General features: G+C 37.5%; 3 protein-coding genes across 21 annotated transcripts in view; 1 reads left to right on the top strand and 2 right to left on the bottom strand.

The window, feature by feature from the left end:
• The window catches only part of madd (MAP-kinase activating death domain), a 46,726-nt gene extending 37,622 nt beyond the window's left edge, over positions 1-9,104 (bottom strand). For all 17 annotated transcript variants that reach the window (XM_058629210.1, XM_058629207.1, XM_058629211.1 and 14 more), the window contains exons 1-2: positions 8,644-9,104; positions 1,567-1,763 (exon numbers count right to left, since the gene is read on the bottom strand). In XM_058629210.1, coding sequence (XP_058485193.1) covers positions 1,567-1,625 — 59 coding nt within the window. In that variant the 5' untranslated portion in view covers positions 1,626-1,763; positions 8,644-9,104. The remainder of the gene's footprint in view (positions 1-1,566; positions 1,764-8,643) is intronic.
• A 1,715-nt stretch (positions 9,105-10,819) lies between these two features.
• nr1h3 (nuclear receptor subfamily 1, group H, member 3) lies at positions 10,820-22,710 on the bottom strand. Of its 2 annotated transcripts, none has more exons than XM_058629164.1 (11): positions 22,637-22,710; positions 20,255-20,442; positions 18,308-18,390; positions 17,312-17,554; positions 16,417-16,683; positions 16,111-16,316; positions 15,397-15,576; positions 14,808-14,907; positions 14,262-14,375; positions 13,685-13,779; positions 10,820-13,386 (listed from the first exon to the last, which is right to left on the bottom strand). In XM_058629164.1, exons 3-11 carry the CDS (start codon positions 18,348-18,350, stop codon positions 13,240-13,242), a joined length of 1,395 nt encoding a protein of 464 aa, XP_058485147.1. In that variant the 5' UTR covers positions 18,351-18,390; positions 20,255-20,442; positions 22,637-22,710; the 3' UTR covers positions 10,820-13,239. The 2 variants fall into 2 exon arrangements, with proteins under 2 accessions (XP_058485147.1, XP_058485148.1); XM_058629165.1 differs by having other exon boundaries at positions 20,250-20,442.
• Positions 22,489-26,682, top strand: arl14ep (ADP-ribosylation factor-like 14 effector protein). 2 transcript variants are annotated; one of them, XM_058629167.1, is made up of 5 exons: positions 22,489-22,713; positions 24,215-24,410; positions 24,704-24,832; positions 24,968-25,008; positions 25,521-26,682. In XM_058629167.1, the coding sequence occupies exons 2-5, from the start codon at positions 24,267-24,269 to the stop codon at positions 25,747-25,749; spliced, it is 543 nt and encodes a 180-aa protein (XP_058485150.1). In that variant the 5' UTR covers positions 22,489-22,713; positions 24,215-24,266; the 3' UTR covers positions 25,750-26,682. The 2 variants fall into 2 exon arrangements, with proteins under 2 accessions (XP_058485150.1, XP_058485149.1); XM_058629166.1 differs by lacking the exon at positions 22,489-22,713 and adding an exon at positions 23,444-23,648.
• Positions 26,683-27,545: the final 863 nt, after the last annotated feature.

Genomic DNA, 27,545 nt, shown 5'->3' on the forward strand with positions numbered 1-27,545 from the left:
GTACTATGCACATCACATCATTTTTAAAGCAAAACATTGAAGTGCTAATATTGTGGGGAAACTTTGGCCTCCAGGTACCAAATGCCCCAGAGAGCCATACACAAAAATTCACATGACCAGGGCTTGAGATTAATATTGCCCACACTCCAATATAAAATGTGAATGAGATGAGCAGACATGGAGACAGAAAAAAAAAAGTGATGAATGAATGGCAGCCATACTAGATTTAGTCTTTGTTTTAGTATATTGGACGAAAATGCTTATTAGTTTAGGTCAATAAGTACTATCTCCATATATCAACTTTTCAACTGTTTTTTTCATGAATTGATGCCTACTTCATCATACAAGAGGGTCACACATAAGTTGTGAAAAAATGAAATTTCCCCTGCCGGTGGTGTGCCGCGACTGACTCTAAGGCGGCTTGGAAAGGCTCGGGGCAAAGGTGGTTTACAGCGAACCCCTGCCCGGACCTCACCGCTTCCTGGGGCGATGGACATATGCAATAGCTGCAGCTTCTCCCACCCGCCGGCTGCCCCCCTCACCAGGGGTTGTCGGTGGACGGGCTCCCTCAGTCCCTGGCGCGACTGTCGATCAGAGCAGAATGTCCTCAGTGCGCCCCAACCACGTCGCATAACCAGGGTGGGGAGTGGCCCACGTAAATCGGGTGCCAGGGGTCGGTGGCGATGAAAAACCCACCTGACCCGTCTTGAAACATGGACCAAGGAATTTTTAGGTGTAAATTGACAGATTACGCGCACAATATGGCATGCATTTTGAACGTCTGACAAACCACCCACTAACATTACGTACATTTTCGTCTCGTCAACGAAAACTCACACACGTCTTGTCATGTTTCATCATCAAAGATCCATGTTCATTTTGTCACCGTCTCGTTATCGCCATGAAAAAAAAGGCATCAACGAAATAATTTTGTCATCGCCATTGTTGACTAAAACAACACTGAATGTAAATGATTTTAAGCAATTCTTGGCAAACAGCAAACAGAACCAAACACTGTCGCATCACTACATAAGAATAATAATAATGCTTTCTTTCATTCTGCTACAATAGTTATAATCATTTAGCTGATTTTGCTTGCAGGATCTCCGCTTTACAGCCACTGTGGAACATGTTGAATAAATGAGAACACCTTATTTTAAGATAACTTCTGTTTTGTTTTAAAAATATTGAGCACCAAATTTCATAGTTTTTCATTGTGCCAGTAATAACAAGTATTGATAACAGCAAAGAAAATTAATATATATTTTGATTGGGGGCAGTTTCCAATCAATTGGCATAACTATTTCCTGGATAGTTTCTGAATGGAGTAGTGGTTTCTGATATCAAAGAAAAATAACATTTAAGAGTTTAACATATTCTTCAGCCAGGTCCCATTGAGGTGAGACTTCGAAATATTTTGGAATCCAAATGGTTGTTTATCGGTAAATATCTCTCTCGAAAAACCTGAAAGATATTCAACTGTCAACTGCAGCATTTACAGCCTCCATAATGGCTGGTGCCCTTAAACGCAAAATACTACTTAAAATTAAAAAAAATAATAATTACCTTGCTCCAACCACTACCAAGTAGTCGAGGAGACGAGGGCATATTTTCTTTTTCTCCATCTTGGATTCACCCTGTCCTGTATGTCACGGCATCCAGGATAGAAGTTCCCTTTTGAATCAGTGGTGCTTTTCCATCACAACACGGAAAGTTGAAGTATACAGATGAAATACTGTGCCATGGCTTGTTCCAGAAATGACCTGTTAACACACAGAAAAGAAGCAAAATTGTATTTATTTATTTATTTTTATTTAAACTCATGCACCACAATAAAAAAGCATAAGTACATACATACATAGATGTGTTAAAAAGGTACATGGTCTATTACAGCTACACACAATAAAAACTGATATAAAATGTAATACCTAAGGAAATTACATGCAGTCTTGGACTGCATGTCACTGTGATATTGTTCAGTCAAACAAATAAATAACCAAAAAGGAGACTTAAGTTCAAATGACCAGTGACAAATCAGATACAAGTAGATACAATGAAGCTGCACTGAATATTCATCATTTATAAAAAAAAAAGGCTCTGAGATATGACAGACTTATTTTAATAATATTTTCTTGCTATCAAATACGACTGGGAATACCACTGCAATGTCAAATCTACAATTACTTTGCAGTACATCGACAATCTCTATAATAATAGCAAAGTCTTCTTGCCCAACAGGAACACAATGAGCAAGCACTTGGTGACAGTGGAGAGAAACAAAACTTCTTTTTTTAACAGAAAGTAAAGTTATGCAGAACCAAGACACAAAGTGTACAGCCATCTACCTTGACCAGTTGGGGAAAGAGAGAGGAGAAAAAGGATTAGGTGGGTGGGAGAGGGAAGGAGGGTAGTGAAGGACAGGTGGGTGTAAAGGGGAATGGGAAGGAGAGAAGAAGATAGGAGAGACAGAGAATAGGGGCCTCATTTAAAAAGCTTGCATACGCCACTTTCAACGCAATGTTTGGGATTCTGACTCCAGATCAGAAGGTTGTATGTTCAAATCCATGTCAGGGTCAAATTTCTTGGCCAATGTGTGTTTCTATTACTCTTTGTCGGCCTCTGTTGCTCATATTGCAAGCAAGTGTGGAAGCACACACAAACAGACACACAGAGCTAACAAAAACAATACTTCACTCCCACTTTGTGAGGTGAAGTAATGATAAATAAATAAAATAAATTGCATTGCAATTATCACAACGTGATTTTGTTGATGAGGAAGGTATAGAGGAAATGTAATCACAATGTGCAATCAGCATAATGGCTTGTTTAGCTCTGCCAGAGAATGAGGCAAATTGAAGCTTCAGAGGAAGAGAATTTCAGAGACCAGTACGATGTGCTTGCCAGTGATGATGAATTGATTGTGAGCCAGTTACGACTTCCACGAGCTGTCCTGTTGGAGCTCTATGCCACACTGGATCCAGCATTGGAGAGAAGCACACAAAGAAAATGTGCTTTTAGGTATGGAAATTACTGTATGTACACATCAAATTTGACTAATTTGACCCCTCTAACCATTAACTAACCTTGCGGGTGACTGTAGATACGCACTAAAGCAGTGGCTTGTCACTCCTTTTTCTCTAAACCCAGTGTGCAAAGGAGTGTACCTTTAATGTGCACTGTTGTGAGCGCACCATTGGCTGATTTCTCATTGTTTGAATTCCCCTTCTTCCCTCTTCTGCGTTTGCCATTACTTTCCCATTATTAATTAGGCCCCAGGAATTGTTTGAATGTGCACATGTTAGTATACAAACTATATAAGCCTTTTAAAAAATTTAACAATTACCTTCATGGTTAGCTAACACAAACATAATGTTAACTTCCATTACAAAAAAATATTTAGTTATTATACTGCTTACAACGCACTCAGTTGTCAAAAATCTTCTTCGAAACAATCTCACCAAAACAATCTCTGAATCAAAAGGCCAATTGAATCTTACAGCAGGCAACCAAAGCAAATCCGGTTTCTTTTACTGGTTCTCGTCAAACAAATATTTCCTTAAATCATTTAGAGAACATTTGTTTACACTTACATTACAAAATTAAATGTATCCACAGCAACCCCTAGGTCACAACCAACACAAAACCATTGCTCTACAAGAAGGCTCTTATATCTGCCTACGACAATTGCCTGTAGCAAAGTACGAGCTCTTAATCAAGCACACAAACTCCTCTGTATTTTCTGTCAAATCAGTTTGATATATGGTTCAGCATAAAAGCCGTATTTAATTTGAATGCAATTTCAAAGCTTTAACTTACATTCCTATGCCCACTTGTTTTGTTAAATGTATTTACCTTGCAAATCTACAATATAAATTAAAAATTGTAACAGCAGTGTTGAAGTGTTGCAGCCTAAATGTCCAAAAATAATTGTGTGCACAATCCTAGTTTTCCAAGATCAACTTTTTGGTTGGTCTCCAATTCTGGCAAGCGAACAAGGTGTTTCAAAACATAACTCCTCTTCCATCTCTTTATCACCAGCTTACTTATCAGTAAATACATACAACCCAACAAAGCATGAACTGATATGATTGTATTGTGAACAGCATTTGTGACAGGATAAGCTTAAAAACCTATACACTTACTGTATTAACCAAACTAATGCCACTGTCATTAAATGTTACCTGAGATCTGCAGATTTGAGGATGGAGTTTATTACAGACTTATTTCACAGCAATTGATTAACATTGTAGAGTGTGGCGGCAATAAAAATATATCAGATACATCTTTGACAGGATATTGCATGTGAGCAGGTTGCTTCTTAAGTCAAACAAAGTTGAACAATCATCTCATAGGAACAGTGCTCTGGTTAAGGTGATAAGGAATTTAAAAAAAAAAATCAAACCACCAAACGAATTAATTAAAGCAAAACAGAAGAAGGCACAGATTGCCTCAACATTTTAAGACATTAATTTTAGACAGTATTCAATTTTCATTTTCACAGAGAAGTAGCATTGTCAAAGGAAAATTGTATATCTGATGTAAACAAACGTACGTAAACATCGACCATGTCACCAACCCACAAAAAGAGGTCAGAGTTCAGGATTGGACTCCACCTGCTTCACTTTAAGCCTGTCAGTTAAATGCTGTTGCAATTTGCTTTCCACCAACAGAAACACAACCAGCATCGACAGAGCATAGCAAGGAGCATTTCGTTTCAGAGAGCATCTTGTTGCCGAGGTGAGATCTGGCTTACAATACTATCACCTGAGGAGAATTTGATATCTCTTTTGCTTCCACAACATTTTTCACTCAGTGCCATTGTTAAACAAAATGGCGGCTCAACAAAGGAACACCCTTTCTGTTTTGACCCTGAAGATATGAACCACAAAAACTGAACTTTTGAATGAAAAAAGAAAACAAAAACATGTTTACGTTATTATACTGTACAATAAATTGTGAATAATGAGTCAAATGTGACTTAACACATTAGCTGTACTGTTGTGCTATGGCCAACGTGAACAAATGTAACTGCACCCTGAAACACAAACACAGAAAACCCAGAGCAGTTTTTCACTGTATCTCAAAAACAGTTATCTCTGCACTGACAAGCTAATGGATCTACAATAATTTAGCCATTAGTTTATGCTACGTACATATTCCAGCTGAAATCCCTAACTGTAAACCAAGGGGAATCAAGTCAGAACCTTTTAAATAAGATGATGAGTCACTAGTGTAAAATTACCAATATCTCTATTGAATACAAAATCCATGGTGAGGAATAAAGAATAACACCCTAAATAATCAGATGTGATTCTATCGTGGCTTGAAGCTTGATTTTATTTACTTACTTGTATATTGACTTAATTCGAAAAGCCACAGCCAATTAACAAGATAGATTTGTAGGCTCATTATTATATTGACATACAACATAAAAACAAGTGTAGTATAAAATCACCCCAAATCACCTTTAAATACACAATGTGGCCAAAAACATGAATGACAATGAACTGGCTGCATTTTAGGTCATGAGAAGGACAACCCCCAGCAGACCCAATACAGCCACAGTCGGGTGGCTGCTTCCAGTGGTCATTAGGACATTATAGGTGACTTCATCTCATCACCAATAGTGTCAGATGCATTACAAGTCTGATTATGTCTAATAGCTTTAATTTAAGGCCTCAAAAAACAGTGGCACAGACTGTGGCACAGGCGCATTGAGAACACCTGCCATGTCCACGCTTCACAACAAACCAAACCAAGCTAACATAGCTGCATGTATGGATGAAGTTAAACATGAGTGAACAAACAGCGCCAGGAGACAAAACAAACTCTACCAGCCTCAGAATCGACGTCGTTAGATTTAATAGCTAAATGTGGATCCTCCTCACTCACATGGAGGTGGTTTGGCTTCAAAAACACTGATGTCACTCGAAAGACGCAGAAATCTGCAAACTATGTCGGAAAGCACTTGCCCTCAAAGACAGCTCAACAACAAATTTGTTTCACCATCTGTGAATTAACCACCACACAGAATATAAAGAATATGAAAAGCTTCAGCAGTCAGCGGTCGACCACGACCGGCCAGCTAAGGTACCGACAAGAAAACGCATTCAGCAAACTTTGGCAGCAGTTAAATGTGTATCCACATTCTCATGTTAATGCCTTGTAGTTCAAATATGATGAGTATTGTTTACATTAGGGGGAAGTGTCAGTGTTTAAAATGCTCTCATGATAGTTTTTGTTGGTCGTTGTGCAATATTTTATAAAGTAAGTTTAAGTTAATAAATAAGACCTGGTTTTCTTGAACCAGTTGTTTTTTTTTCAATATTATCATTCACATCGAATATACTATTAACAAGATCAAGCTGGAACAACAGGCCTTGGATGCTTTTACAAACACATTTTTGAGAAAAAATCCCAAAAAATATCAGTACATTGACTTTAATCAATATCACACACCCCTAGGTAATACTGTAAATAAAAAGGGAGCTGCACTCAATCCCAATCAGGTTGTCAGACTTGTGTTTCCGGCAAATTAAGTCAGAAAATAAGTTGGACCGTTTGCCTTGACTATCAGTTTAGTACAATTTAGTTAAAAGCTGTTGGAGCTTCCTCCTGTCATCCCTTATTTTCCCTGTTAAGGGAGTGTTTATGTCATCCTTCTCTACTAAGTGCTGTATGTTATGAATGCCAGCAGCAATGTAAATAAAATAACATTGTTAATAAAGTAATGAAAACTATGATTACTTTTATGGTGCATTAGGGAGTGGCGACAGCAGGGGAGAGGTGTTCGAATTATGGGTCATTGTAAATCTGCTCAAACTTGAAGTGACAGCCCTACACTGTACAGTATACAACTTTGAGGGCTCAGTCTATGCAGAGGGCTACACACTTTAAAAACCATCAGGACTATGAATCAACATAAAGGTCAAGCAGCATAAATGCTTTCTGGTGTAAAGCCAAATGCCTACTTTGTGAAGCAGGGACACATACAGAACCACATCATTATTTCTAGAAGAGGATGCAAGTATAACATCAGTCGTTATGAATGACTGGGTTTGGTATTGAACTCTGCTCCTCTCTACCACCACTCTACCAACTGCTCATGTATAGTCTTCAAAGGTAAGATAATTATGTAGGTTAACACAACAGATGAATCTGGTTGGAGTGGTTTGCAGACAGCACTCAGTGGTTATGCAAGCACAGAAAGGAGATATGATTCACGGGCCTCCAACATGGACAGCGTTTCTTGCCAGTCACAGTAACCAGCAGTAACATGATGGTGGAGGAGGCTCTGTTGAATTGGTTTTAATTGAGCCAGGACACACAAACCAGAGCGAAGTGAGTACAGATTCATATTGTATAGATCACAATTAGATTGCAATTACAATCTTTTCTTTCTGAATCAGTGTTAGAATATTCCAAGACAACTTCCAGACTGTAGTGTTCATGTTAAATTGTAACTCACATAACCAAAACATGTATGTAATGGTGGGTGTTTGCAACTAAATATGTTACTTGCTTTGCATCCTCAAGGAACACTTGTATACTAATAGCGGTTATTGGGTGCAGCAGTGCGATGATGACAACATGCATTTAGGCCTTGTGCCATCACACAAGCTGTCATATCAGATTGAGTGTGGTAAGCGCTTACTTTTTCCTGAGTAACGGAAAGGAAGCTCAGCTCAGAGTATTGCATCAAGAAAATGAAATGCAAACCTTACTCAGAAATAATCATGTACCAAGACATTCATTTTAAGCATTCCCCACTCATCCATCTGTTTTTAATAACACTCAAGGGTTTGCTGAGAAACCCTTCACCAATAAAACAGTTTTTTTTGGGGGGATTTGTCAGTTATTTATACGTATTAAACTACAGATCAGATTAAAAAAAAACAATAGTTGGGCTATGCATTCCGACCTAATAATAATTATAATAATAATAATAATAATAATAACCATACCTTTACACTTAAGGCATTTGTTTTAAGCCCTTCATCTCACAAGCATAATTTTAGATCTCAAACTGCATTTCAAATAAGCTATGCCAAAATAGCTCGAATGCATTGATTTCTATGTTCATTATGATAGATAGATAGATAGATAGATAGATAGATAGATAGATAGATAGATAGATCTCACAATTAGATTTACATAAAGACATACACCACAGCAACATAAGTGAAAAGGACGCTCTGGAGGACGATGAGTGATAATGTCAAACGATTTCAACAGAGTGGGTGTCAGTGTCGAGGAGATCAGGTTTGTAAAGTGAACGGTCAAAGACAGTCCCGTGATAAACGGTGAAGAGAATAAATTAGATAAGCTCGGAGAGAGATGTGGTCGTGTGTTTTCCCTGTCATGTTAATGACAGGCAGCCAGGCCTTGGTTCGTCCTCGATGTTTAACCTCAATGATGCATCCTCTCACCTCCACTCTGCTCGCTTCACGGTTTCCTACGCCACTGGTGGATTAGCTAGCTAGCCGCCTAGCTGCTAACACTAGCTTAACCAATTTGTCTCCCAAGCAGTTATTATCTGTCTCTTATGACAAGCGGTGGCGATATCAAACACGTTTGGTTGCACAGGCAACAGACACGGTTGGAGGTTTTAAAGAGCAAATATGTTATTAGAAACAGCATTACCTGTTTACGTGAGCCGGTTAGCCGCTAACACTCAATGCGAAGCCAGCTGCTGCTGCGGGTGGTGATGATGACGGCGGCCTGGCTGGTGTGTACTCCTCCTCGGACACAGAGGTGGAGAGGCAACGGTGAGCGTCTGTATTCAGTGTGGAGTCCTTGAGACTGCGGTGGTATATCTTTGGAAACGACGGATATAGAATACGAAGGAAGACTAGCTGCTAGGTCGAACTGGTTGACGGCATTTGAAAAGATGCGAGATGTTTGTCCGCCTCTCAACTCGGGGTCGGGTGGCTCGGTCAGTTACAACCTGCCTTTACAAGATCTCTTTCAACATCATCATCATCGGTCCGCAGGGAGTTCCGCATACTCTTATTCCGATGAACGCACCTACTGCTAAAGGCTTCCTCCCGCAGTCACACCAGTCTCTACTACGAAGAACACCGTCAGGACAGACAGCCCTCACTTTTCAGTTACGCACTTATGCACGGTATTACGGTAACAGCATGTGAGCAACGATTTCACAATTAAAGTATCGCCTCGTTAAACATTCAGTAGATCTATTATATTATTATTAGTATTATCATACCAATTAACTTTATTTACAGCACTTTTCAAAACAAAATTACATAGTGTTTCACAAAATAAATATATGTACATATATATATATATATATATATATATATATATGTATATATATATATATATATATATATATACATATACATATATATATATATATATATATATATACATATACATATATATATATATATATATATATATACATATACATATATATATATATATATATATATATATATATACATATACATATACATATACATATATATATATATATATATATATATATATATATATACATATACATATACATATATATATATATATATATATATACATATTGAGGGAAAAGTTCACAGTTGGCATAATTTTTAAATATGAACAAATATATTTTACATTCAAACCATTGACATTGTTCAGACAATGCTGATTAGGCCTAGTAACTCCATACAACTTTTGTGTATAGTATAGCGGTGTTTAGATCTCTTGGCGACATTCCCTCGCTGCACACAGGAGGTGATTCAGCAACATTGCACTACATGAGCTATTTTTTTTTTTGTTGTTGTTACTTGAAGATAATCCTACCCTTTACTTTGAAATCCGGAAGTATTATTTGGTGGGATTTGCGGCAGATTTAATATGGTACTATGCAATGTAAATACGTGTTTAACTGTATTACAGATTCAATATTTATTCGGTTAATTTGTTGTTATATTATACGGAAGCGCATTGCATTCACTTGAAAAAAATCATGGTTTCTTTTTCGGAGTAATTTATTTTTAAAAATTACTCCGAAAACCAGAAAAAAATACTAAGAAAAACAGGGAAAAAAATATTCAATTTTTTTTCAAATGAATGCAATGCGCTTCCGTAATATTAAAACTGAATTGTATTTGTGAGACTTTATCTCCGTTGTTATGTGATAACCGTAAATATCCAATGAATTGCGCACTCGAAATACAGGGGCGGGTGTTCCACCACGCATACGCGGATGGCAGCTGACAGTTGCTCCCTGTAGATACGAACGTGAGTCTTTGCATTAGCGGCAGTGGCTCTCTCAGTAATCACTCTGAGCCGTTTGCAGTATGTCACGGTGTTTTGTCGTCTAACAGGGCCGGCTTGCTAACTGATGTAGTTTTCAGGCTGTGTATGAAAGGCGGTTTATTAGTTTGCCTTAACTTAAAGACAGTTCATGACTTAAGTTGCTTCATGTATGTTTTAGAATAGACATTGAAGTGCCCTAAACAGTTGTTTTTTCTCAATGTGAAACTTGAAGGTCTTAACTTGAAACAAGATTATGACATTTTTGGATATAATCATGATTGTTACTATTCTAAGGTAGTATTTAAGGCACATATTATAACGCATTTTATAAAAACCAAATAAAAACTCAGTAAGGTATTGACATTTTAAAAGCCAAACCAATCATACTGGTTTGACCACATCTATTTCTCGAGTCCTTTTGAACCACAAATGACAACATCATGGAAAGTGCTCTATTTGAACATCAAATAAATCTGAGTATATGCAGACAATCCCTGAACATCATCTCGTGTAAAGCCTGATCGGCACACAAGGGATTCTAGTTCCAAACAAATTAGCACTACAGCATTGCTTTAATTTATACTGAGCATACAAAACAGAAAGTCTTCAGGAATTACATGTATTAAAATAGGTTTGTATTTCTATATCATCATTATTTTTTACAGTGTCACCCTTTTGAGGATAGTAATTAAAAGAGATCAGATGTCAGTATATACAGTATACAATTAACTGATACCTACAGCATTACCTTAACATGAATACCAAGAAACAAAGATTTAAGAGCCAACCACTAACATTTCTGCTTTTTTGATCAACATGCAGCACAAGAACATTCATGTTGCATGAAATCTATCATACTAATCACTTGTATGTTTGAAGCTGATTTCAGTGTCATGAAATTAATAATTTCTGCTTAAGTGTCTAATTCATTTACTTGAAGCTTCTTTTCAATTGGCTGTGCAACAGATGGAAATGAAACTGCAGCATTTGGTCTCGTCTTTAAAAGCACCAGTTGGGGAAAAGGGAGGAAATCTCACCAGTTGGACGACTGTAAGTACAAGCATTTATATTCATTTAGTCTTCCCATAGAATTTTATGGTATTAAAAGTGTCAGTCTGCCAGTGATCACCAAGCTGGCAAGGTCAAAGACGATGCACCTGACAGAATCAGTATATTATGGCCTGCTGGTTAACTTGCCATTATTTCACTAAATCAAAGGAAACATGAAAATCAATTATGGCTGTAGAGCTAACCTCTACCATTATTAGAGTTGTGTTAGTAAGTCCTGTAGCATTCCCTTGATCTGTTAAGACTGGGTTTCAAAAACATGGAAAAATGTGATTTGACCGTTGAATCACCAAAGTCTTTTGGACAAGATTAAATAATAAAATTGCTGTACGTTTCCTTGATGTTGTTTCAAAAACAGGCTGCAATAGCATTAGTGTCCACTTGTCAGCGTTCCTGACACAGGCGTATGAATCGAGACTAAATTTTGCATTACGCAGTAAGTTGCAACACACACTGCAAGGGAAATGTATGAGAATGGCAGAATGAATATGAACATCTAGATCTCGGTTGTTACGTTCGTTATTGTTTATATTAATTAAAATGGTTGTACTCTGCTCCATAATGGAGATTTTAAGTTTGACTTTAGCAAGTATTCCGAAATCAAAACAATTAAAGCGGATTGTAGAAAGTACTCAGACAATAGTAGTTTTCTAATGTATTTTCAATCATAATTTTTGTGTATCACTAATGAATGATCAAAAATAAGACTGAAATTCTCTGTATCCTGTTGGAACAGTTTCTTACACACCACGTGATCACCTTTAAACTGCTATACCGTCATGAAATGAATAAAATCGCATCTCACTGGTTTGATTCATGAAGAACTTTGTGAGTATGGATTTTTATTCATCAGGAAAACCAGGGGTCACAGAGATGGTTGACTGACTTTACCTTTTATAAACAGCAGTTCATCCTTACATAAAATTTGAAGACACTTGGGACCAACTATTTCAAGGTACCAGTGCTTTGTGATAAAAAAATGTGTCACAACATTTCTTGTAAATGAGGGCACACGCTGCCAATCACCTGCAATTTTACTTTCTCTTGTGCGTTATGTGATTGTACAATCTCATGGATACATCCCATGTGTGCAATCTACTCATTTCTTTCTTGTGAAAATAAATATACAATTTTACATGAAAGTTTATGGACATCTATAAATTACCAAAAGGGTCCCTTATGCATGTGGAAGAAAACTTAAGATGTCTTAATTAAATAACCCCCTTATTCAGTCTACTTCACATTACTTTTCCTGAGCAACTACACAAATGGTTTGATTTCGGAACATTCTTAAAAAATAGCTATTTGTTGCCATATCACAAAGCACAATACAATCCAGATGACCTACCATTTCACACAAAAATTAATAAAGTGACTAGCAGATATGACTCTGCTCATGCCCAACTCTGGTTTCATTTCCACCAATTGCACAACTGCAAATCCCCATTTTAACTGAATGTGCATCTGTGACACAGCCAGAGCTGCAAACATCTTCTCAACGTTCTCATCATTTTTATAGGATAAGTACAGAACTGCACTACAGATTGACATTACTTTCAACAAATATTAAAATCAGAGATAAACAACTTCAAGAGCCTGATGCTGGTATTTAATATTGCCCCAATCATATCAGCATCTACTCCAAAGGAAGAATAACCAAAGTCCCTTCTCAGTGTTCACGTTTTTCCTGATGAAGTCTTAAGTTAGCAGTCTGTCTGAAAGCAGAGGGCAATGATGCTTTCCTCCCACAAGAAAATAGAATCTCAAGGCTTAAACCAGTCTCTGTTTGACCAGATGGGCAGAAGTCTGCCCGCTGGATACCATGTCTGTGTCAGATAAAAAAAAAGAAGAAATGGAGGGGGGGGAAAAAAAACAACAACAAGGAGTGCGACATCAGGTTTGCGGTCACTCATTGACGTCCCAGATTTCAGAGAGCAGTGGGGGAAGCTTCTTGTCCTGGAGGCGAAGGGCAAAAACCTGCTCCGAGTGGACGCTACTTAGTGTACGGAGACTCACTAGTTTCATCAGCATACGTGGGAACATCAAATGATCCTGTGGAAGAATGTGGAAAAATGTAAAAAGACATTTTCTTATGCTCACATCTGAATTCATCTGTTAGTTTAGATGTGTTAAAATGCAGCAACAAATGATTCCGATGGCTGCTCTGGAAGTACAACACTTTCTTTATGTCCTTTCTCATTTAACACATGGCTGCTCTTGTGACATCTGAACAAAGAAACATCTAACCTCAGCCCTGACCCAATGTGCTTGTCGTTATGACAGTTACCAGGTTATGCTGACATACTGCCGGTCACAAGACAACAGGTTACAGAAACCACTCTGCACTTACATGCGGTCTCTTTATCATGATGTAAGAGCGCAGTGCGTCCACATACGGTTGCTGCAGCCTCTCCACCAGATCATGATCCTGCACATTTGGCCGATCTGCATAAATTTCACAGAACAAAAGAAAGAGATACTTGTTATAGCGTGAAATAGAACTCAGTAATATTTTTTATGGACCAAACAACTAATTGATTCATTACGAAAATAAATGACTGATTAAATGATTATAAAAATAATTCAATATTCTAAAATTCAGTAAATACATAAATCACTATTTTCTTCAATATCAACACTACAAAAGGTTCAATATGTACAGATATTGACATTAAGATACATTTACATGGAGTAGATAATATATAACATAATATGTGATGTAATTATTAATATAAATGCAACTATAAAACACTTTGACACGAACATGTCAAAAATGGTCAATATCAAAAAAAGCTGCTGAAATTATATAGCGCTGTTGACCATATTGTCCAGCCCTAGTGTAGCATTTATTAGCTTTGTATCAATTTTTCTATTTGAGCCACAACACTGAGGATTTTCCGCAGAGTAAACAGTCCATGAATTCTGACCTGCAGAGAAGATGTTGATAGCAATAAGCAGAGCATATTCGGCCTCGTCCAACTGTAGGTCATTCATTCCTTTTGAAAACTCAAAGATGGGGTTAATGAACTCAAACTGAAGCCCTGAGAGAGAAAGAGAGAGTAAAAAAAAAACATTATTACAGAAGGAAATGTGGTTGTGGCATGAATATACCTAAAAATGTTTTAGTTTATCAATTACATATCAAATGTTAATTTTTTATCACATCAAGATACAGCAGTCTAATTTAAACAGGTTGTGTTTAAAGTTAGCTTTTAAAGTTCCAATTTTTCCAACAGTATTTGTGATGTCATGGGGGATTAAAGATAATTATCAGTATTATGTATGAATTGCTGTTTTATTGAAATTGTATTTTGATAATGCATTTTCTGCCACCTGCCAAGAGACTACAGACTTAAATCAGCAACGTCATATTTACATGTGTATTGTATTGTTTGTTCATTAATATGCTCTGTCCCTTTATATAAATAAACATGAAATAAACAAAATTAAAACAAATAAATGAGCACATGCACCTGCTTTGGCAAAATCCTCCTTATTGTAGCTGAAATCCTTCAGGAATGTTATGCTCTCAATCGTAGAGTTGTACCGCCGAGATGTCTCAAGCAGCATGATCTGACAGAGACACACACATAGGTGAATGGATTCTGAATACATGCGTACAGGATAACAGACAAAGCCAAACTGGCATATAGGTACTGTATATGCAAAGACGTCAAAACATGAAGCAGGTAGCAACAGTTTTGACAGCAATCCTAAGGAGTAAAAATGTCTATTAGACTTTTGAATTTAAATGAAATTACAAAGAATCAACACACATAAAATATGTATTCTTCCAATATCATGAAAGGAAATACAAAAGATAAGTTGATGTTACTCTAACTTGAATATAAATAATTTAGCAAATCGAATATATCTGACAATTTTCTGTTACATGTTTCATAAAGCAAAGAAAACAATGTTAAGGTCACGTTAAGGTTGTGTGCAAAGTCACTCTAAGCTGTACAACTTTACTTATCACTTGTATGAAACTGGGCCAACAATGGGTGTCTGTTTCAGAGATGAACAAGTTGGATTGGAGCATCTCCATAAATCACAACAAACCTCAATAGTCGACGTCTTGAGTAGAGCAATCTGATCCTCCCTTGTGAGCTCCAGGAAACCGGGAAGCTGCTTAGCAAAATCCACAATCTCCTGGACTGACATGATTGCTAACTCAGTGAAGTGAGCGAATCGCTGTTGACGCACTTCTCGGTTCTGCAAGTCCTGACTTTGTGGCCAAGGCTGTGAGATGCATACACAAAACAGCACATCAAGCACATTAATGAATACATGGAGTAAACAAGTCATACCAGGGAAAGTATGACTTCTAAAACTGCAAAAGCAGCAACCACTGCATATTTTAGATTAAATCCAAATTCAATTCAAAGGGGTTTTCAGCAAAACAGATGTCCTGACTCTGTGTGCCCACCCACATCGACAGTTGCACAGAAACTAAACTAGACTTCTATAGCAGCTTTGTTTTTCTTGTAAAACTGCCATATTATGGCTGCATGCTAACAACCCAAATGCATCCTCGCTTATGTATTCCTTAAGTAAAGCTAATTTTCAGTAATACCAAAAAAATCATTGCCACTACAAACTGCACACCAGTTTGAAGGTATTCTTGAATATGCTCATAGTAGTCTATGAAGTCTGCTGAATTCAGTGATACACATGTAGTAGAGTAAACCAAAACATTGGTCAATATTTGGTTAACATTGCGGGACAGCTTGAACAACCAAACAAACAAATCTATTCTGCGAGACGTTCACCTACAGTAACTTTTGGTCGGTCAAGGAAAGACCTCTTGTTGCATTGCTTCTGCATGGCCACAAGCTTCTCTATCATCTCCTGTTGCTGAGGATCGAGTGAGGCCATATTCTGTTGAGGTGTGGGGGTGACGACTGTGGACGTGCGTGCTGTCTCCTCCTCATGCTGCTTCTTCATCTTCTTTACTCTGATTTGTTCCTCAGAGAGGACACCTGTAGGTCAAAGAGGATGTACATCTAGATTGAAGCTCCATTCTCATGATCTCTACATGCAGTCTGAATTTTCTGCATCGGATTAGGGTTAGTAACTCACACTGCTCCAACATGCCCGCCTCGCGACACTTGCGTAGGCGGCACTGCTGGCACTTGCGACGCATATACATGTCCATTTCACAGCGCCCATTGTTCTTGCAGGAGTACTGAGCACTTTTGATGACGCTGCGTCGAAAGAAGCCCTTGCAGCCTTCACAGCTCAACACGTTGTAATGAAAACCAGAGGCCTTGTCACCACATACACTGCACACCTCATTGCCCAGCATCTTGGGTGCAGGACCCTTCTTTCGCTTTACTGGCTGACCATCTATACACACAGAAAATGAAGTAATTAAGTTAAGGCATAATTTGAGGCAGCAACATTATTCAGCCTGCACTTCTATAGTATATTACAATCCAACAACTCAAATCTAGAAATGGAACAGGTATACTGATTCTTCTCTGCACAAATATATGATGGTGTTAGCACATGGGCTAATGGGTAGCACTGCATTTGTTTGTAGATATAAATGTTACTGTAAAAGAATATCTGAAAATACCATTCTGCAGTCTGGGACAGTGTTGTTGTAGTGCAATCACCATTTCCCCTAATCCTGATCAAATCTAGGCTAAATCTTTTTATACGATTTAAGTATTGTGGTCTAATTTTCACCATTCCTGCTCTCATTGAATCATTTTCAGAAGAGTGATGTGCTCTTTTCAATGATGATTAATTGCAACAACTAAACGGTAACAGAGGACTAGTTTATCATATTCGTAATGAGACATTCCTAAACATGTGTGCTATGTAAGTCACTTATTATGTGCTTGGTTTAATTCAGTTTCATAAGACGAAAACTACCATTCAGTCTTTAATAAAAAAAAAAGATACAACTCAGCACTTGAAAGTCAATATTGTGTAACAAAGCTATTTAAAACAAGTACTTGACTCTCACCTATGCTGGCGGATGTGTCACCTGCAGCAGGATCCAGCTTGATGTCACTCGGCTCTACCGGCAGAGGGCTGCTCATTTCGGTCAGTGGAGGCCCGTTGTGAGGAGGGACGTGGAAGTCATTGGGGTGGGGGAGGTCAGCCAGCGACAGCACACCATCAGGCTTCACTGTGGAGCTCCCACTGCTCTTCTCAACCATGCAGTCCAGCTGCAGCTCAGAGGTCCCTTCAAACACCTTAGTCTCATCTGATAGATGAGAAACAAACGTCAAACTACAAGTCTGTATCAGTTTTGGCCATTGTCCAAAACCAACTCCTGACGTATGTTAGTCAAAAGATTGCACACAACAGATATGTGCATACAAAACACAAGTTATGGAATAAATACTATTTAGTGTTTCTCCTATATTTGCCACTGCTGCTGGATTATGAGCATCACGTTAAGATTTCACACAATCATTAATCACAATGGCCTCACTGCTTCTGTGTTTTGGGGTGGAGTGGAACTTTTTTTCAGTTTGGTGTGTGTGTCTATCTGTCCTGTATCTCCTCTGCCTGGCTCAGATTTGATTTAAAAGTACATGAAAATGTAAACTTAAAAAGACTCAATACATTCTGTAGCACTGCCCTTATAACATAGTTACAATTAAAGCAAAGCTACACTACGTAACAAAAATTCATTACTATTCATAATATTAAAAATTAAATGACATAAACAAAAGATACAATTATCCACATATCATGTCCTTTAAGTTTTAATTTAGTGCATTTTATTTTCCCTGTGAGTTTATAATTCCACTTGATCTCAGAATTTAATGTTTATTTTTTAAACAAGAAACAAATTCATTAAAAACATTATAAAAAACAAAATAATAGATAAAACAATGCAAGGAACAGAATCTACCCACCCACTAAAATATACAGTAAATAGCACGTTGAGACTGAGTCACATTTAGAGAATTAGACTTTGGGACTAATATGTAAAAGAGGCTCTTCTTACCATGACCAACATCTGGGATATCAGTCACAGACAGCGTGGACATCTTCTGCACAGCAGCTTGTCATTACGAAATCAACCTGTACCTGTGAAAAACAAAAAAAAACCATTTGATTATGGTGCCAAATCTCGTGAAGTAAAATTAAGCCTACCACACTTCTTCAATCTACAGTAAAGACACTGCAACCAGTAATCCAAATGTGAGTGTAGGTAAGTAACAGCAAATTCAGAGCAGTTACTATTTTCTTACATGGCAGATTGCAGTTCTTAGATGGATTTTTAACTTCAAGTCGAGGAAATCACCACAGAACTTGCCTTCTGTGGCTGCAGAACAACCAACCGACTATAAAAGCAGAACTGAAAGATTGTCATGTGGATTTCAGGGAAATGATTCAGCAGACACCCAATACACGAATATTGGCTATTCTTGGCATTCCTAAAAGACAGAGAATCTGTTTATGTAGTGTAGACATTTGTGTAATGTCTTGAGCAAATTAGCCTCTAGTGATTTAAACTACAACTGTACTCATTTGTTCTTTTTTTAAATGTAAAGTCTGTATTGTGGGGTTAGTTTCTCTATATTTAATATGTACTCTTGTGGGACTGATACATATTCTGACTGTCAAGTGTGCATCTTCTTTAAAATCAGCTCAATACCATTTGTCTGAATGCCTTTCTCACTGACTTTTAAGTGTTCTAATGCAACTAGATATTTAAAGGATCAACTAATTGATATTCATTTACACAGTAAGGTCGAGGTTTTAAAATATTACAGAGACTGTAAGTACAATGAACAAGTACTTCTCAAGAGTGGGGAAAAACCTTTCAAAGGAATAAATCTGTTGCAGAAATAAGGTCATATAGTGAAGAATAACTAAAACCCTTCTGTCATCTCACATCATATTGTCCAAAATAATTTTGTTCTCACATAACCCAGAGAAAGGTTTTATTTGTGACATCTAATTTTATTGCACCTCCAAACCTGAACAAAGCATACTTTCTATTAATTTGTTGTTAATTGGTAACACAAGACAGGAAAGCACACCGTGGAAATCATCAGCATTTAAAAAGAATAAATGAGCTTTAAAATTGTTTTATCTGAATAGCTGTAATGTGAACAATGATCCACAGCTATGCAATAGAAATACAATTCAATTTTCAAATTGAATACCTTGTTTATCTTGCAAGATAGAGGAGTGTTTTCTCACTTTATGAAACTGAGCAGTCTAGGCAGAGTGCTTTCACTAATGTATGTTTGTTTTTGAAACAGAAAGGGGAGCCAAAAAGAGGGCTGGAAAGATTATGAATCTGTTAATATGAAACTTTTAATAATCATTTACTGAATTAATTGTTAATCATTTTGATAATTGATCTGTGTGAGTGGTTCCCTGACTTCCACTTCTTTAATGTGAATTTGTTATAATTATTTGTCCCCTATGACTAATATTGTACTTTTTAAGTACTAAAATACAGGTACATACATACATAATTACTTGCCATCATTCAGCTAACTATAATTCTGTGATTTATTTCTGTTGTTGTTTATAAGCAACAAAGACAGTTAAAGACTCAACATATGCCTGTTTTAAATGAGATACATAGATTACTCTAATCAGTGTTTAAAAAGAAATCAACAGACAAGACAATGACAATTGAGATGGCTCTTGTAATAATGATTATTGTTATATATGTCCTATATATGTCTAGCACTTGTAACTGAAGAAAATAAAGGCAAAATAGAATACTCTGGTAATATCTAACAAGTTCTACAAATGCATACAATTCAGTGCCATGAATATGCTACTTTCTCCAGGCAGATTTATTATACATATTAACATCAGTGAATCCTTAAATAAAACTACAAGGATCACATTGTGATTTAAAGCTCCATTTAGCTAAAATGAAACTGCCTCAGTGACTTTGACAAGCACAGTGTTGGACTGACCTTACCTCTGAAGTGGATGTCTTATTTATCGCCCATCCATCTTGGCATGTGAATCCACAACCTCTGTCAATGTACCCGTGCTGACAGATCACTTGATTACCTGTAGAGCCTTGATGCCAGAACCACTGACTAGGTGGACGCTTAATGACTTGATATCATGAAGAGAGCGAGACAAGTTGATTTCTACAATGCCCTATGGGAGACAGGAGGAAAAAAAACACGAGGGGGGGTGGGGGGAGGAAAGAGGAAACATAAAAGGTTACTATTGGTCATTTGCCTAGCTTCTTACTCCCCACAGGGCTGCAGTGCTCCAGCCTTTCACTGTGAGAATTAAAGCAGCTGATCCTACTAAAAACAGCCTCAAATCAGACAGACCCACATGGACAACCCCTTCTTTTCTCATTCAACTAAAAAGGCAGACTTTAACCTTATATTCACATGAGGAACTATAAATCAATGTTGAATGTCATGTCAGAACTGAAGAACACAATGTGCAGTCTACATTTGGATCTGAAGCTATACTACAGTCTGTTTTATAGACTACTTATATCTACTAACCACTTATATATGCATGTATAATTTTGTAAAGAGAATACACATTCTTTGGTTACTTAACATTTCTACTCTTCCTATGACATTATATCATCCCTACCCTGAACTCTCTACTCAAGTCCAATGTCCCTTACGTCTTATCAGTAAGTTACCTTTGTCCATGTGCATGTTGTCATAGATGACTGGAAATGAAGCACCAATAAAAAGTAATTAAACCCAGAAAAAAACTAAAACTTTGAAACTTTTTTGAAAACCTAATGGTATAACTAACTACAGGCAAAAGTAAGATAATTTTCTTGCCTCCATTAACATAAATCTAAACCACTTAAAGCAGTCCTATAGCTTATAATTACTCACAAGCCAATGTAAACTTAATCACTTAGCCAAAAAGACATGGCGAGTTTGTATCAAACACATCATCAACTCAAACATCCCATTTTGATTATTTAAAAGGACATGAGATGGAAAAGAAAGAAAGAAAAAAAGAATGAATATGACAGACTGGTTTCTAACTCAAAAGATGATGGCTGTATCGCAATATCATTGATGCAAGGATTTGGTTTCCGATTTTATGAGAAAAATATATTCTGGGGACAATAAAAAGGCCTAAAAGGAAATGCAGCAATGTGACTATCAGTCTGAGAACATGGGTTGGGTGATTTCAGAATGTTTATGCTTACTGAGTAAACCTGTCAGCATTACTGTTGGTGGGAAATTTCACTTTCTCAGACTCTCAGGGTACAGATGGATGAAACCCTCCATGCTTAAGCAAACAGGGACAAACCCACTCAGCAACAACTTGGTGTGAAAGCAAGGAGTCAGTGCTTACTGCCTTTAAAATTAAATGTTCCCATAGATAATCGCGACACTACTGGAAGAAGAAGTAGTAGTAAATGCAGTACTTTAAGGCTCTGCAGACCCACCCAGTGTTTTCACTTCTCCTGTCTGGGGACCTCTGATCAGAGGGGTGCAGTCATGCAAGGTTAATAAAATATGATAGGGATAAAGGTTATCCAACAACTGACAACAGTCTGTGCACGTCAACACAGAGGACTAATTGGGCACAAATACAAGAAAACACAAGAAAAACACCTGTGGGGTTGGACCTGATAATTAAAAACAATAACTACAACAGTAGGGACCAAGACACAGATGCAACGACACTCTATCATACTTGTGAGTTGGCTAGCTGGTTAGTAGTCAACTAATAAACATTGTAATTACGCAACTGTGGTAACTTTGTTGGCACTCAAGAAGAGCAAATGGTGACTATAAACCCTCGTGACAACTGAAGATAGTGACAGTGTTGAAGCTGTCACTATCTTATGATGGTTAAATATCGTGGTTGTTCTGGCCACAGACTCGTTACTTATATTAGCCAAGTTAGTTTGTTAACAAGTGCTGCAAGTTAGCAGGTGGACTAACACACTGCTAGCAACAACTTCGTCGTCACAGACAGACATTGTTTACCCCGCGTTAACAATATTTGATTGTGCCAGTCACTGCTGGTGAGGATCATTAGAACAAGGTGTCTGAGAGAGGTCAAGTAAGATTAGATTCATGACAGACCCGAAACAAGGCCGGAATTGTTAACGTTAGCTTAACGCAGCCGCACTCGAAAGGAACTCCCTTTTATCAAGTTCGGATTCGCTAGTTTAGCTAAAATACTACACGTATTAATGAAGCAGGCAAAAATGGTTGACTTGCCGGTGACTTCAAGAGTTTCAAAGTTATTCTTAGCGGGGCCAAGATACTCCGTCCGGTCTGGGTACGTTGTTGACAGCGGCTTTGACAACCGAGGCTAGCGCGTTAGCTCGCTAAGCTAGTCAGCTTACTCCAGTGTCATGTGATCCGGCGGCTCAGGCAGCTACAGCAGCAGGAAGCGGGTGTGTGGGTGATGGTGGTATTCATGGTGAGGGGTGGACATTTCTACTTCTTCTTTTGTTATTTTTATCGGCGCTTGACAACCATTTTTAAATGTGCACTGTCGCCATCTTCTGGAAATACTTAAGATAATAATGATTAAAAAAACAACAATACTCTTACAATAACTAAATGAAGATATAAACATGAAAAACAGCACTGATGATCTCTTTCTCAGTTGTATGTATGTAATATTGAGCTTTTCTTTTTTGAGCCATGAACACCTTTCTCTTTTTTGCTGTCTATTCTGGGGCTGTGTGGTCATTTATGTTTTCATTTGTTTCATGTAAAATAAGAACACTGCTTTGTCCATTTCCTTTTTTAAAAACTAACATCCAATTTCTTTCAGTTAATATTGATCCCACTTAAAAGTCCAGAAGAATTTACATCAATACATTTATACATTGAGTGCATTTTTTCCCTGCACCAGTATAACAGAGTACACAAATATAATTTCTATGTGTTTAAGAAAGTGTTTTGTTAGGAAAGTTTATTATACAATTTAAAAATCCACTTTACATTTATTAGAAAGCAAATATTTGTTAAACTGTAACTCCAAATAACATTCATATTAAAGTCCTCAAAGTCATTATTCCAATATTGTTTACTCCAAGATGATCGAATGTGAACGTAGTCAAAGAAGAAATCTGCCTGTGTGAGCAATTGTGATTTTACAATCTGAGCTGCCGCTAGAGGGCAGTTGGGTCTAAGGGCAAACGGAAGTGGAAGTAGATGTACACTTTATTTCCAACGAAGAAGAATAACAAGAAATTAAAACAATCACGTTTGATCCCTTTCCTGTGCATTTACAGCGTTTTTCTGCATTACTGCACATTAACATAAGAAGGATAAAATGCCGGTAATTTGTGCGGCAGCCGGGTGCAACAACAAGTTTGTCAAAGGGTCGGAAATAAGATTTTATAGGTAAGTGTTTACCGATGGAGCAGAGGCACCATAGCTTAACTGTAACCTTTGTATTATAAAACACACTGGATAGAAACAGATACGAGCAAATGTTAAAGCATTCATTTTAACATGAATTCAAAGTCTGTTTTTGGACTTCAGTTATCACGTCCTGACTACTAATTCACAGCTAACGTTAGCTTGAAGTCTCGTGCCTACTACAGTCGTAGAATACACTAAACATCTTATCATAATTTCGTGTGGCATCTTTACTGGGGTTGTGATCTGTTTTGTGCCGAATCACGTTGTTGACTTTGAAAATCGCCATGCTACTGTACAAACTATCCTGCCAACGTTGGGTGAAAATAAGTTTTGCAATTCTTTTTATAATGCACTGTATATACGAGTTTGTTTTTAATGCGTATTAAAGTTGCCTTGTATCTGCATAGTTACAGAGTGCTTTCACAAACGTAGTAGAAATAATCAAATCTCCCTCAGTTATATAGCACCTAAATAACGTCAGTAATTTAAAAATGTCAATTAAAAGATGATTGAAAATAATAATAAATAATTCTCCTGTGTGCCAGGTTTCCACTCAGCAAGCCTCAACTTGCAAGCAAATGGGTGCACAGCCTGGGGATGAAAAACTTCATCCCAACATCCAACACCTGCCTGTGCTCGGAGCATTTCAGGACTGACTGCTTCAGAGACTACAATGGTAAACAGTTTCTGAGGGAGGATGCTGTGCCCACCCAATTCAACCATGGACAAGATTCATCAAAGGTGTAGGCTCACAACATTGTTGAGATGTTTCCTCTACAGACTTGTATTTGCATCTTATTTCATGAGGATGGTCCTTAATTTTAGAAAACTGTTCACTTAAAATCTTCACTTTGCTCTTAAATATCTCCTGCTCTGATACAGATTTCATCTTCTTTTGTTCAAAACGCTCTCAAAATGAAAGACCACACTCTTGAATAATGATGGAAAGAAGTGCGGTATTCCTCTCTAACAGCAGTTTGTTTTCAAAACAAGCTGGTCCGTGAGAATAGATTATGACTGTGATTATTCTGCAGATTGAACTTCGTAAAAGAGTGGTGGTACCAAAGGAGCCAAACACCGTAAATCAAGTGGGATCACAAGTGGACAGAGACAGAGCGAGAGAAGCTGCCAATATACGCAGGGAGAAACGAGGAGGAATGAGGGTGAGTTTTCTGAAACGACTTGTCTCTACTGTGGGTAAAACATATGTCACCTCTCCGACCTTATGAAGCTAACCACAATCCATCGTGGGAATAATTTACTTCAGTTTAAAAATACTCATATTTATTTGGCCTCAGGGTGGACGAGGTGGTCGTGGAGGAAAGCAGCTGTCTGACAGGTGAGACAATTTGAGGCTATTTCTTTCATTCTAACAGCAAAATTCAGTGTTTGGTTTTCAGCTCTTCATGCATAGCTTATTTTAAATTGAGTTTTTATGTTTTATCATTTATATTGGTATATTTTTTATGTCTGATTTTATTACTGTATACATTCATTTCGTTTCATTTGCAAAGGTTGTTTTTAAATATGCTATAGAAACAAACTTTGACAGTTCAAAAATGTAATCTTTTCTCTTTTCTGCACTGTTGGTCATAGTGGCCTGAAGGGAGTCTAAATGTTTGATTGCAGGTTTTGGGAACTTGCAGACAATGTTTCCGTTTAAGGTCAAACCTCTTAAATCCCAAACTACATTTGATTGTTGTTTAATTTACCCCTATAGGACAAAAAGCCTTAACCCTTTACCGAGTGCTTCTAAATTGTAATTGTGGATGTAGATTTACACAGAGGCATCAGACGGAACAAATCACACATTAAGATAATTTTCTTTTCTTTTTTTTCTGGATCCTACAGGCTGAGCAATGCAGCCAAAAGCAGAGTGTACGACAACAAGGGTCGACTGCTCTCTAACAGCGTTGACATGTGTGACTGTCTGGACGTAGACTGTATGGGCTGCTTTTATCCCTGTCCCGAATGCGGCTCACGCAAGTGTGGGGTAGAGTGCCGCTGTGACCGGAAGTGGCTTTACGAGCAGGTGGAAGTTGAAGGTGGAGAGATCATAAGGAACAAGTATGCAGTTTAGTTTGCAGTGACTCTTAGGTTTTAAATGCTTGATGATAATGGAACCAGCTGGGGTTCTGGGAAGTTTCTAAATGCTCCAAGTCAGACTGGTTTAAACATTCAAGACTGTGATGCTGTTTAAAGCAGGAGCTTTTTGATAACAAGGTGCAGACAGCAGTTGTTTTGATAAGCTATGGAATGTATTTCAATCCACAGTCCCCTTCATTTTTCACCAAGATCTTGTATTAATGATGGGAGACACAGACCACTGTGTAAACACCTCTAGAGCATATTGCAAAGTTTCTCGGAAAGTTTCAGGTGTTGCCTCTGTGGTGGTCAGTCAATGTGTGAAAAAGATGACTCATGTTTCCTGAACTATTCTTTCACAATTTGAGTCTGATAAATCCTGGCATTCTCGTCTTGGAATATGCTTGAAAAACCTGGTAATTCGGTATATTAAGGTTGTCAGTTGAACTCTAATTTTTAGAGGCATAATGTTGCTGAATCTAGGCATGACCAACTGTAGCCACCCCAGATCATAACACTGCCTGTACAGGCTTGTATGGTGGGCAATAAACCAAATATTAGACTTTGACTTGCTTTTTTGCCCGGGAAGTGTATATAAACGATAAGAGCACAATTCAACTTTATCCACTGTACAAAACACAGAAAACTCAGTGCTTAACTATCAGCTAAATATAAGCAGTAAAAAGTAAATAAAATAAACACAATCCAGTAGGTTTGCTTTCTCTGGGTTTTTGCAGCCCTGTTTCTCCCAGTCCAAGACTAAGTATTGGTCCACGGGTTTAAAGGATGTCTCATTTAAGATTTCTCAAAACTTTCTCAAAGCATTCAACTGAATGTTGAGTGTGCATTTCCTTATTCCTGTTTTCTCTGTTTTGTTGTAAAAATATTTTGGTGTGTCACCATGTGTTAATAAACTCTTTTATAGACATCTGTACTGTTGAATTGCTTTAACATCTGCAGAGAAGGGAATAATCAACATTTTTAAATCCATCTGTCTGCACTGAAATCCCAATTTCCACTTTGTTGTGAGCTGCTGATTTATATGTAGGAAAACATTTGCAGTCACACATGTTGATGCACTGTGAAAATTCTTGATCTTTAACAAATCTGTATGTAAAAAGTTGAGGGTTGACTGATGCAAATTTGGAGTCAGAATTGAAATGTACTACGATGTAAAACGATGGACTTCACACTTTGCACTAGATTACAGTTAATCTGTCAGCAGCTGAAATTTACCTCCAAACTTAAATTTTATTATTTTGCAGAGATTCATGTTGTGCCACATATATATATTAAAAAAAACGACCAGAGCTTGATACAAAGCCAATCCACTATGTGACTGCTGTCATTTCCTCCCTCCAGCAGAGGAGGTAGAGAGACAGACTCATCTGTAAACTTGATAAAATGCCCATCTATATATTGGCAGCCATTAGAGAGGAGAGAGCACAAACCTCCAGGGAGTCACAGGATAAAAACAAGCAGCTCTTAAAGAACAGTAGTGAAATTTGTCAGCAGATGTCCGGCCTTCAGAGTTCCCACTGAACTGGAGACGTGACGGAGGAGTCAACATGAATGTTTCAGAGTTTAAGGCTCAAACTAAAGAAATTACAAATGAGTGTGAGAAAGTCTGAGGGCCAGAAAAGATGAAGTGACAGGACTTTCTTGGGTCTCAGTCCTATATGTTGACAGTGTTGAGTATAAATGAATCTGAAGTGCCAGCTTGAGGAAATAAATTCAGTATGTGTTGCAACAGTCAAGTTGAAGATAAATTATTTAGATCTTCAACATATT

This window comes from Solea solea, chromosome 5, assembly GCF_958295425.1.
Source record: "Solea solea chromosome 5, fSolSol10.1, whole genome shotgun sequence".
In the NCBI taxonomy this organism is placed as follows: Eukaryota; Metazoa; Chordata; class Actinopteri; order Pleuronectiformes; family Soleidae; genus Solea; species Solea solea.

Bases quoted from the DNA above. Each gene is read 5' to 3' on its own strand.
- arl14ep (XM_058629166.1), top strand. From the start codon at position 23,578: ATGCCGGTAATTTGTGCGGCAGCCGGGTGCAACAACAAGTTTGTCAAA. The intron at 24,833-24,967 runs GTGAGTTTTCTG...ATTTGGCCTCAG, and splicing joins AGAAACGAGGAGGAATGAGG to GGTGGACGAGGTGGTCGTGG. The intron at 25,009-25,520 runs GTGAGACAATTT...TGGATCCTACAG, and splicing joins GGAAAGCAGCTGTCTGACAG to GCTGAGCAATGCAGCCAAAA.
- nr1h3 (XM_058629164.1), bottom strand. From the start codon at position 18,350: ATGTCCACGCTGTCTGTGACTGATATCCCAGATGTTGGTCATG. The intron at 16,317-16,416 runs GTGAGTTACTAA...TTTGACCTACAG, and splicing joins GGCGGGCATGTTGGAGCAGT to GTGTCCTCTCTGAGGAACAA. The intron at 13,387-13,684 runs GTAAGTGCAGAG...ATTCTTCCACAG, and splicing joins TCATGATAAAGAGACCGCAT to GATCATTTGATGTTCCCACG.